The sequence below is a fragment of the Zootoca vivipara genome, chromosome 12 (assembly GCF_965207765.1).
Source record: "Zootoca vivipara chromosome 12, rZooViv2.hap1.1, whole genome shotgun sequence".
In the NCBI taxonomy this organism is placed as follows: Eukaryota; Metazoa; Chordata; class Lepidosauria; order Squamata; family Lacertidae; genus Zootoca; species Zootoca vivipara.
Window position 1 is genome coordinate 49,436,859 of NC_142595.1, and position 12,069 is coordinate 49,448,927.

At 50.8% G+C, this 12,069-nt stretch overlaps 1 protein-coding gene across 1 annotated transcript in view; it reads left to right on the forward strand.

Annotated features, from left to right (window-relative positions):
• LOC118094999 (hydroperoxide isomerase ALOXE3) overlaps positions 1–12,069 on the forward strand; it is a 36,931-nt gene continuing 24,862 nt past the window's right edge. The window contains exons 1-4 of the mRNA XM_035135837.3: positions 1–287; positions 8,770–8,974; positions 10,366–10,450; positions 11,380–11,502. Of these exons, the coding sequence (XP_034991728.3) occupies positions 66–287; positions 8,770–8,974; positions 10,366–10,450; positions 11,380–11,502 (635 nt within the window). The 5' untranslated portion in view covers positions 1–65. The remainder of the gene's footprint in view (positions 288–8,769; positions 8,975–10,365; positions 10,451–11,379; positions 11,503–12,069) is intronic.

The following is a 12,069-nucleotide window of genomic DNA, read 5'->3' on the forward strand; positions in this document are numbered from 1 at the left end:
AGGAGGGTTGAGAGAGGCGGGGTATTTGTGTGTGCTGTGCAACAGCCCTCGAGGAGAAGCAAGCGATGCTGTTCATACCTGCCTCGGCACCGACACCGCACAAACCCACGCCATCAGAGCCTCCTCTCGCCTCTTCCCAAATGGCTGCTTACAAGGTCCAGGTGGCCACAGGTGACATCTTGCTGGCAGGCACCTACAGCACCGTCTCCATCACTCTGGTGGGGGCTCGCGGGGAGAGCCCCAAGCAGCGCCTGGACCACCTGGGCAGAGATTTTGTCCGTGGGGCTGTGAGTACCAAGAAGGGAGGGGATCAGGGCTGGGGGGAGAGGGTTAAGGTGGCAAACCGGGCATCCTCTCGGGGCTCCTCACTGCTCGTGGGGCGGTGTAAATGCGTAACCGGTTGCTTCTTGTTTGGGGGTGACATACGCTGTCGCTTCTAGGTCTCAACGGGAGGAGGTTGTAGGAAAGAAACACCATGCTTGGTAGAGACTTGGTCAAGGTGTCATTTGGCTCATGTCTGTACTCCCTGGCTTCCCACCCCGGTTGGCACCCGTCTGTCTCAGGAGACAACGGAGGAGTGCCACTGTGGGGGTGATGTCAAACTGTTGGGGAGTCGCAGCGCCTGCTGCGGCTGCCGTGGCCGAAACGGGAGAGACATGTTTTGTTGCAGCTGGGGCAGGCGAAGGCGTCCGGTTGTTGCGGCGTTCCTTCTCTTGGCACTTCGCCCAGAGGTCATTCCTCTTCTGGTCACTGCTGGGGGTACACAACTTGGCTGATTGTCTCCTGTCAGTTGACTGCAGGGGATTCCCACACGGTGGGGGCTGATGTGGCCAGGCTTCAAGTCCCAGCTCCCTGTAGCAAGCAGTGGAAGTTTCTTTCTTTCTTTCTTTCTTTCTTTCTTTCTTTCTTTCTTTCTTCCTTCCTTCCTTCCTTCCTTCCTTCCTTCCTTCCTTCCTTCCTTCCTTCCTTCCTTCCTTCCTCTCTCCCTCTGTCTCTCTCTCTCTCTCTTTCTCCCTCCCTCCCTCGCTTCCTTCATTCCTCCCTCCCCCCCCTCTCTTACACACACTTTTTGCTAGGACCAACTGCCAAGCAGCACTGGCCAAGCCTCCAATCACCCAAACATCTTTAATTTTCCCATAATGCTCCTGGCTCCACCTACATTGCCTCCCAGTACGTTTCCGAGCACAGTTCAAAGTGTTGGTGCTGACCTTGAAAGCTCTAAACGGCCTCAGCCCAGTATATCTGAAGGAGCTTCTCCACCCCCCATCGTTCAGCTTGGGTTAGGCTGGGTTAGGCTGTTTTTGGGGTGTAGCCGCTGTATGCCGGAAGTAGCGTCTCCATCCCCATCGTTCAGACCGGGCGCTGAGCTCCAGCTCCGAGGGCCTTCTGGCGGTTCCCTCCCTGTGAGAAGTGAGGTTACAGGGAACCAGGCAGAGGGTCTTCTCGGTGGTGGCGCCCGACCTACGGAACGCCCTCCCATCAGATGTCAAGGAAATCAGCAACTATCTGATGTTTAGAAGACATTTGAAGGCAGCCCTAGTTTTTAATGTCTGATGTTTTAATGTATTTTTAATCTTTTGTTGGGAGCTGCCCAGAGTGGCTGGGGAAACCCAGCCACATGGGCAGGGTATAAATAATAAATTCTTCTTCTTCTCCTTCTTCTTCTTCTTCTTCTTCTTCTTCTTCTTCTTCTTCTTCTTCTTCTTCTTCTTCTTCTTCTTCTTCTTCTTCTTCTTCTTCTTCTTCTTCTTCCTATGTCTGGACTGCCAAGCATTTTGGGGGAAAGAAAATGGCCACTGGCCACAGCCTGAGTCAGCTTCTTTGTTTCATAGCAGGATTGCCATTCTAGTACAGTACTGTAATAATTTTTAAAGAAACTTTTAAAGAGAAAGGAAAGAGAAAATGAATACTGGTGACCAGCGTTGGCCCTGATGGACCTTCCTGGGTCTCGCAGACGCCCAGCATTGCACAGACTGTTCCCACTGCCACCACCACACCTGTCCTGGCAAGTTCACTTCTAGATTTGGCAATTAAGATTATTGGCTGAAGTTGTGTCTGCAAGACTTAACAGCGTCCCTTTTGATGAAAGAATGTAAAAGCCCTGGGCACAACGTTTGAAAATCGGGGTAAAAAAAATAACACCATCGGAAGAGCCTAGTCCAGACTCCTGTTCTCACGGTGGCCAACCAGATGCCCGCAAGGGAAGCCGCAAACGGGTCCTGAGTGCGAGAACACTCTCTGCGCTCGGGATCCCCAACAACTGGGAGTCAGAGGCACATCACCACCTCCAACAACAGAGGCAGTCAACAGACATTGTGGCTAGTAGCCACGGAGTGCCTAATAATAATAATAATAATAATAATAATAATAATAATAATGCCTTGCCCTCCTTTGTAATGAAGTCTTTGGCACAACACTTCCACACACTCTGCCCTCCTTGCCCTCCTGCCACTGAGCCTAGAACAGTATGTACTTCTCAAGTATTAAGCCCATCTTTCTCCCTGATTCCCTCGCTATCTTCCCCCTCCTCTGCCACCTCACTGGTATTAAATGTGAGATTGTAAGCTCTGAGGGAGCAGGGCCCGCACCGCTTGCTCCTCCTCGTAAACAGCCAGGCACATTGACCTTGTGGGACCTCTCCGAGCTCAGGAGTAAACTCTACACAAATCCGAAGCAGTTGGACGGCACCGCGTTCGCCTTCTTCCGGCGACTCCTGCACATAGCTGCCAAGTCTCCCGTTTCCCCCGGGAAATCCCCGTTTTTCCAGCTGTTCCTGTTTTGTTTCCCCCCGGTTTATTCTGGCGTGGCGGCCATTTTGGAACTGGGCAGAGCATGCTCAGAAGCGACTTTTGATGCTGCTCTGCCCAGTTCCAAAATGGCTGCAGTGCGACTTCTGGCGCAGCGGCCATTTTGGAACTGGGCAAAGCAGCATCAAAAGTCACTTCTGAGCATGCTCCGCCCAGTACCAAAATGGCGGCAGCACTACTTCCGGCCCGGTTCCTTATTTCTCTGACAGCAACTTGGCAGGTATGCTCCTGCAGCTGAGCTGGTGCCAGACATCTCGCTTTGCTTCCCTTTGGACCACATCAACGAGGCTGAGAGCGAGGAGGGTCTTGTCATCTGGGCAGCCCAGGCCTCCAAACACACTGCCCAGGCGTGTGCTCTGGGGAAGTCGCTTCAGCGCTGCTAATGCAGCAAAAACAACAGCGGTTATGAGTTCCCGGTCTCTGCAGGTGCTGCTACGATTCTCCAGGTGTTTGGCTCCATCTTCGAAGGCACACTCTGTTGTCTCTCGAGGCAGACAAAAGCCAACTACAAGCCGTACCCCAGAGAGCCAGTGTGGTGTAGTGGTTAAGAGCGGTAGACTCGTAATCTGGGGAACTGGGTTCGCGTCTCCGCTGCTCCACATGCAGCTGCTGGGTGGTACCTTGGGCTAGTCACACTTCTCTGAAGTCTCTCAGCCCCACCCACCTCACAGAGTGTTTGTTGTGGAGGAGGAAGGGAAAGGAGATCGTTAGCCGCTTTGAGACTCCTTCAGGTAGTGATAAAGCGGGATATCAAATCCAAACTATTCTTCTTCTTCTTGCTTTCTGTGCAAGATGTTTTCCCCAGGGAAACGTCCCTTAAAGTCAAGGCATGGCGCTCCTTCTGATACTCTCTTCTCTTTTCACTCATCTTTTTACAGCCCCATTCTCTCTCTGTGTGTGTGTGTGCTGTAAGCCAAAAAAATAGCTTATCTCCTGAGTTTACGCCAATAAAACTCAGAAACGCGGGGAGTTAGGAGTCCAGTGTTGTTTTTTGCAAAGCAATAGGTTGCAGTGGGATCATTCCCCAAAGTCGGATCATTCCCCCAAACTGCAAGTCCAGGCAGTGGTATTTATAAAATTCCAAACAAAGCATTTCAATTCTCACCAATCATGCCCCATTTCATGTTTAATACACATGTGCAATAAGCACTGACCATTTCTGCTGGTTAAGTTTTGATTCCCGCCGTGTTCTGCTAAATTGCGTTAGTGTGCATGTTGAGAAACTGTGTTACGTGTAGCCATTTGCACCATGTAGCAACTTACGTTCTAGCTTTGAGCTGTATCTTTGTGATTCACATATTAGCTGTACAGAATTCCCGCCCCAATTGGTGTGTGTGTGTGTGTGTGTGTGTGTGTGTGTGTGTGTGGCAACTTGCAAAATCATCAGTTTCGTAAAGCGACAGGTAACCATAACTTCTCTATTAGAAGCACACTCACATTTACATTATCACATTTATTGTAGCGCTTTGGGCCGCCAGCACATCTCTCTCTTTCCTGTAGCTCAGGGGTAGAGCCTTGGATGCCAGGATCAGTCCCCAGCATCTCCAACCAGGGTTACAAAACACTCGCATCAGAAACCCTGCCAGATCCACCTTGACAATCCTGAGTTTGATGGACCAGTGGTCTGACTCTGCACAAGGACTATGTCCCATCTTGCCAACTCTCTCTCTCCAGAACCCCTAAAGATTGTCCCTGGGTTGTTTTTAGACTGGAAGAGGGTGCTGCAGAAATGGGTGGTCTTTCATGACTTCTAGGCCACCGGTGGGTAACTTAGCTTATGCATGCATGGGCCGTAAGAAAATAATAAGAGCCCGCTGGATCAGGCCAAGCTCCATCTAGGCCAGCATCCTGTTCTCACAGATCATGCCTGTAAGAAACCAACAAGCAGGATCCAAGCACGAGAGCAAAACTCTCCCCACTTGTGGTTTCTAGCAACTGGTCTTCAGAAACATCGCTGCCATCGCCCACCCCCTCCTCCTCCATGAATTTGCCTAATCCTCTTTTCAAGCCATCTAGGCTGGTGGCCACCCCTATCTCCTGTGGCAGGGAGTTCCACAGTTGAACTGGGTGAAGGAGGACTTTATCTGTCTCACGCTCACTGGAAGGACAGATCCTGAAGCTGAGGCTCTAATACTTTGGCCACCTCATGAGAAGAGAAAAATCATTGGAAAAGACCCTGATGTTGGGAAAGATGGAGGGCACTAGGAGAAGGGGACGACAGAGGACGAGATGGTTGGACAGCGTTCTTGAAGCTATGAACATGAGTTTGACTAAACTGCGGGAGGCAGTGGAAGACAGGAGTGCCTGGCGTGCTCTGGTCCATGGGGTCATGAAGAGTCGGACATGACTAATGGACTAAACAACAACAACATCTGTCTCACATCTTCCGATGATAAATCCAGTGGCCTCATTTGCAAAGGCTGGCCTACATAGAGTAAGGAAGAGCTGTTGACCAACCTCTCGTCCTTGCGTTTGCCTAATCCTTTCCCAAACGACAGAGATGCTGTTTGCTCTAGATTGCGGTTAATGGTATTCACCACAAGGCCAGGAGGAGGAGGAGGAGGAGGAGGAGGAGGAGGAGGAGGAGGAGGAGGAGGAGGAGGAGGAGGAGGAGGAGGAGGAGGAGGAGGCAGAAGATCCCATGGAGAAATAACTCCAGAAATTGCTTCTAGGGGGCAATATGGGAGCAAATGGTCATTAAAGGACCAAGAGCTTTGCTTGGAGCCAGTGCCGATTTATGTACAAGCTAAACAAGCTATATAGCTTAGGGCCCCACTCTCTTCGGGGCCGCAAAAAAATTTAAAGGAAAAAAAACTGAATGTAAATTTCCAATATATAAGATAAAAAACCAAATAAACTTTGATAAAATACATATTTTGTTATGTGCAAATGGCTTTAGATACTTATTACCGTGTTTCCCCCTTTTTAAGACACCGTCTTACAACTTTTTTTCCTCAAAAAAGCACACGGTGGCTTATTTTCAGGGGGTGTCTTTTTTTATTTAAGTGCCGGTACAACTTGGCGCTCTCTCCCGCGCGCATTTTCTGCCTCTTCTATTCTCTCCGTTTCCCCTCCTCCCCCATCCTGAATCAAGGGCTCTCCTTCCTTGGAGGCTTCTAAGCTGAGGCTGGATGGCCACCTGCGTAGGAGACAGACGTGCACACGGGGGGGACGGGGGGGACTTCACTCTGTGAGGTGGAGCAGGAGGTATACACGAAGCTGCCCACCGTCATGTCAGTGTAGGTGGGACTGCGCTGGTCGCAGTCGAAGCACTCACGATTGGGTGGGAGCACTGGGAGGCTGCTCATCTCCCTCAGCAGCTTTAGGTGCTTCTCCTCCTGCTTCGGCTTGGCGCTTGCTGCCATGGCTTCGAAGGCAGCGGCGGCCGTGTGTGTGTGCGCGCGGAGGTATAGAGGCTGCTCCCCGGGCTCTCTCACGCTGGCCGGGGAATGAGGAGGGAGGCCGGGACCCGTCCTGCTCCGAGATGTTAGTGAGGGAAGCGCGAGGGGGACGAGGCTTGGGCCTGCGGCTCTGGCGCGTGCAACCCCAACTGACGCACCAACGGAAGGAGGGGGGGGAAAGGGAAGGAGGAGGAGAGGAGCGGCGTCAGCTCTCGGCGTGGAGGCTGGGGCAGCTGAATGACGAGCCGAAGAGGAACCTGCGCGGCACCTTTTCTCTGTCGGGGGGGGGGGAGAGACGCGATCACAAACAGAGAGAGACAGACGCGCACACAGGGGGGGGAGAGAGAAAGACGCACGGGGGAGAGAGAGAGACACGCGCGCGCACACACACAGAAAGAGACTGACACCCACACAGAGAGGGAGAGCGGTGCTGCTTCGCGCTTTGTCAGCGCTGCAGCCGCCGCCGCTTCCGAGCACCAACCCGACCTGGCAGGCTTCCTCCTCCTGCCATGGCCGGCATTGCAGGAGCTGGGTCCTGCTGGCTTGTGCCCTCAGTGTTCCGTGCGGCACTGCTGCACGCTTTATCGGCGCTGCAGCAGCAGCCGCCGCTTCCGGGCACCGACCCAACCCGGCAGGCTTCCTCCTCCTGTTGCGGCCGGCGTACTGGGTCCCGCTAGCTGGCTGGGGCGCTAGGTGGTCTTGCTCCGCACGTCGCGGAAGTATGGCTTATTTTCGGGGTATGTCTTACGTTTCTCAAACGATTAAAAACCCTGCCATGCCTTACTTTTTGACTACGTATTAAAAAAGGGGAAACACGGTAGGTCCATAAATCCTATACAGTGGAACCTCGGTTTATGAACACCTCGGTTTATGAATTTTCGGTTTATGAACGCCGCAGACCCATCTGGAACGGATTGATTCACTTTTCATTACTTTCAATGGGAAAGTTCGCTTCAGTTTATGAACGCTTCAGTTTAAGTACTCTGCAGACCGTCTCGAACAGATTAATCCACTTTCCATTACTTTCAATGGGAAAGTTCACTTCAGTTTATGAACGCTTCAGTTTATGAACAGACTTCCGGAACCAATTGTGTTCATAAACCGAGGTACCACTGTATAGCATATATTCAACACACAAAAACAGCGACAATTTGTTGTTGACAAAGGACAGCTGGACATATAAAGGGCCCCATTACCTTCGGTAGCTTAGGGCAGGCATCCCCAAACTGCAGCCCTCCAGATGTTTTGGCCTACAACTCCCATGATCCCTAGCTAACAGGACCAGTGGTCAGGGATGATGGGAATTGTAGTCCAACACATCTGGAGGGCCGAAGTTTGGGGATGCCTGGCTTAGGGCCTCATCAAACCTAAATCCGGCCCTGCTTGGAGCTGTCCACAGGATCAATCCAAGACATTTTGGCACCTGAGGAGAACCAGGGAACGGCGGCCTCCTGCCCACCCCACCCCCCACCCCCGCCAATTTAGTGAGATGGAGGTGATGGTGTGGAAGCAATTCTGCTTCCACTGAAACAAAGTGCAAAACCAGATTTCTAAAGACAATTCCAGTACACACTACTCTGTAGCCCCCACACAATGAAATGTGGTGTTTGGGGCCCCTAGTGACCCACCAGGTTTATCTGTTTAAGGGCGCCGTTGGCAACTTGGGACAGATCAAGGTGATCAAGGGCCTTGGAACCAAGCAGGAAAGAAAGGATTCACTCATTCATTAGATTTAGCCAAATTCCTGCTTCCCCATATCAGTACAGTGGTACCTCGGTTTTTGAGCGCCTTGGAAGCGGAACATTTCTGTTTTCGAACGCCGGAAACCTGGAAGTAATTGCTTCTGTTTTCGAACGTGCCTCAGCAGTCGACATAGCTGCCAAGTCTTCCGTTTTCCCCGGGAAATCCCCGTTTTCCCAGCTGTTCCTAGCTGAAAAAAACGGATTTTTTTTTGTTTTTCCCTGGTTTGTTCTGGCGCGGCGGACATTTTGGAACTGGGCGGAGCATGCTCAGAAGCGACTTTTGATGCTGCTTTGCCCAGTTCCAAAATGGCTGCAGTGCGACTTCTGGCGCGGCGGCCATTTTGGAACTGGGCAAAGCAGCATCAAAAGTCACTTCTGAGCATGGTCCGCCCAGTTCCAAAATGGCGGCAGCGCTACTTCCGGTCTGCTATTTCAAGCCTGGTATGGCAGGTATTGCAGTCGAACGGCTTCTGCGGCATGTTTTTTCAATTATTCCAATTGAAATTGCAGACTGCCCTTTGCACCTTGGTTTTCGAACATTTCGGAAGTTGAACGGTCTTCGGGAACGGATTGCGTTTGAGAACCGAGGTACCTCTGTAGCTGAGAGACCTTAGGAAAAAGAGGGTGCCTACTTTTAGGTCCCTCTTCTCTCCCCTGTAATCCGAGCTCTGCCTGAGTGCTGACCCGAAGTTTTTGGCTGGGTGAAAGGGTGTTTGGAGAGGAATCTCTGTATTTCTTCTTCTTCTTCTTCTTTTGCAATCTAGTGCATTGCACTTTTAAAGCTCCCCTTCCAGACCAGGTTTCCCTTTGTGTGTCTAGGTAGACGACTACGAGGTGCTGATCGAACAGGACCTGGGCCCCATCCATCTGATCCGCCTGCACAAGGAGCCGTACTTATTCTTCCCCACGGACAACTGGTTCTGCAATTTCGTCAGGGTGACGACCCCACAGGGGGAGACGTACAACTTCCCTTCCTACCAGTGGCTGGAGGGCTCCTGCACCTTGACCCTGAGGGAGGGGGCAGGTACTGGTCCCCTCTCTCCCTTCCCAGGGATTGGGGGTGGGTGTTCACTGAACCAAGCAGGCCCAAAGCTTTGTGGGTTTTCATTCTGCAGAAGCAGTGATGGAGAGACGATGGAGGAGAAGCGTTGCTGTTGCTTGTGTCCGTGCTGGTTTGGTAATGGTAACCAGAACTATAACCAGCAAGCAAAAGGAGGGGCTCGATCCGGGATGGGAGACTGTCAATTTTGCTTGGTTTCTCATTTTCCCAGGCTTAAATTCAGCCCTCCACCTTTCCACACCAGTTTACAAGCTAGAGCAAAAACGCGAGACCTCGTGAAAACTCGTGTTAATGTGAAATATTCCCTCTTTGCATGTGGTTTGGCCTCGTACGGACATTTTCTCAATGCTGTTTTCTCCGACACATGCATTTTCGGCTACATATTGCTTGGCTGCATTGCAAAAGCTCAGAGAAGTGCAAATTTCAAAGGGTGGCTGTGCATCAGTTTGTACAAATCACACACACACAAAATCTGTCTTAAGTGCGAATGGGAATGAATTACTTCCCAGGTTTGAGACGTCTTGCTCTCTCTCTCTTTCTCTTGCACACAAGCACACGTTCATAGAATCGCCATGGATTCATCCACGGAAACGGTCTAATGGAATGGAGAGAGGGTATCTCTGGGCATGTGCAGAGGGCACATCATTCAGGAGTAACTACAGCGTGTTAGGAAGCAGCAGGGCTTTGCTGGCAAAGAGTACGGCTCGTAGGCAAGCTTCCCCCTGTAGCCTTATCAGCTACTAAGGGTCCTTTAAGTTGCGCCCAGGCAGGACAGAGACAGTCAAAAATGACACCGGGGGTTGAATTCAGAGAAAGAATTTAATTTCTTATTAATAAGAGACTCTAGGTGATCAGCTCACGACAAGAGTAGAGAAACACAAATTGCAAAGCTTCTTATACACTTTCTTGGGCTCCTTTCCCCCTCCTCTGTAAATGTGCGCACGCAAGGGGGTCACAAGTACATATAATGATCTTCCTGTGTCCGGTCCTTTGCATAAACACATGCTGACTCATGCTACCCCGGTAGCATCTTCCAGCAGCCTTGAGTGCCTGTTCTCTGTGCGTCAGACTGATAGCGTCAGACAAGACAGTCATCCGGCCTTGATAGCTTAGCAAGGCATTCTGTCTGGCTTACCCTTTGGCACACAGAGAGGCAAAGAGAGCAATTGGGGGTGGGGGTGGCTAAGCCATGCACTCAGAATTATACAATGCAGACTATATGATCAGATTTAGCTCAATAACACAATTGGCAAATCTCTCCCTTCACTCCCCCCCCTCCTTCTCATTTGGCTCATTAGATTAATTACCATTTACCTGGTCTCCTCTTCTCTCTCTCCCTATCTCTGTCCCTCCAGCCAAAACGGTTTGCGATGACAAAGGAAACCCCCAACTCGTGGAGCATCGCAAGGAAGAGCTGAAGAAACGGCAGGAATCCTATGGGTCAGTAAAACACATCTCTTTAGGCTGAGATGGGGGCAGGGAACCTCTGGCCCTCGGGAAACGCATGCGGCCCTTCAAAGCCTCTCTTTATGGCTCCTGGAACTCTCTCTACAAGCCATGACCTCTCTCCTACGTTGCATCCCTTACTGGCCCCGGAGGGCTCCTTCCTTGAGAGCTTTTGCCTGGCAGGATTTACTGAGTCCGTGATTGTTGGTCTTTTAATTTATTGGATTCTCCACAGAAATGGTCATTGCTCCATAAATAAGATGGGATGGAATTTTGAGGAGGGTGGTGTTGTGTGAGCACCGCGAAAAGCTTGCAGATGTGAACAGGACCAGGTCCACAATTAACTGCCACACGGACTTGGAATCATAGCTCTTAGAATTTTGAAGTGTCAGGCATAGCTCTAGTAGCAGAGTTTTCCTGCACAGCGCAGAAGCTAGTAGAGGTGGAAATGATTAGTCGGCTAGACGCAGAATAACTATTTACAGGATTTATTAAAAGAAAAGAAAACCTCTGCATACAAAGCAAAGCAAAATAAATCCTTACTCTCTCTCTCTCTCCAACCATACGCAGCACTCCTACTCCTAACACCCACAAGAAACAACTGTGCTAGCATTCCCAGATAACAGAGTTCAGTGCTGGTCATTAACCAATGAGAGAGTTGTTGCCAGGCCAGGCAGACCTTGGCTTTCTGCCAAGAGTAAATTGGCACTGCCTTGAGTTAATTGTGTGAGGCAAGAATCTGTAAGTTTCCCATGAGAACCAATTATCAGAAACCGAACAATAGCATTAGCTCAACAGGGCTAAAGGCCATCGCGACATCCTGTGGCAATGAGTTCCATAGCTGACTTCTGAGTTGCTCAAAGATGGACTTCCTTCTGGGTGACCTCCTCCCCCCTCACCGGGCTCTTCTTTGTTTGCTGCAGCTGGAAGGAGTACGCCCCAGGCTGGCCGAGGTGCGTCGACGCGAAAAGCACCGAAGATCTGGATTCCAATTCGAAGTACTTGTTCACCAAGTCCTCTGTCTTTGCCCTGCGCACCGTCAAATCGTGAGTTGCTTTGGCCATGGGGCTTGCGTGGATCGGGAGCAGGGGGTGGGATCTGTAGCCCTATTTTCTCATAAGGGGGGAGAGAGAGAGAGAGAGAGAGAGAGAGAGAGAGAGAGAGAGAGAGAGAGAGACGGCTGTGATTTCACTCTCAAATTTGTCAGAAGCCAGAAATTAAATTAAGATGGAGGACCGAAACATCACTTTTGGCGTGGCGTCGTCCATTTTTTGGCATAAGTTCAGACGCCTCTTGAGATATTGTCTCCAAATTCAGCACAATAATTTCCAAGGTGGGGTGGTGTTCCTTGCCAATGCTTTCGATGCTGGCTGCCATTTTGATTCAAGATGGCGGACAGAACTATGACTTTGGCATGGCATCGCCTACCTTTTGCCTTGGTTCAGCTGCCTATCGAGATATACCTACCAAATGTGGCATGAGGGTTCTCAGGGTAGTCGTGGACATTTAGCTGTCATGCGCCATTTGGTGGAATAAACCATGCCGGTGACCTAACTTCACCCAATTTCAGGCGTGACTGGTCCAAATTCACAAATTACGCTACCCATTTAAAA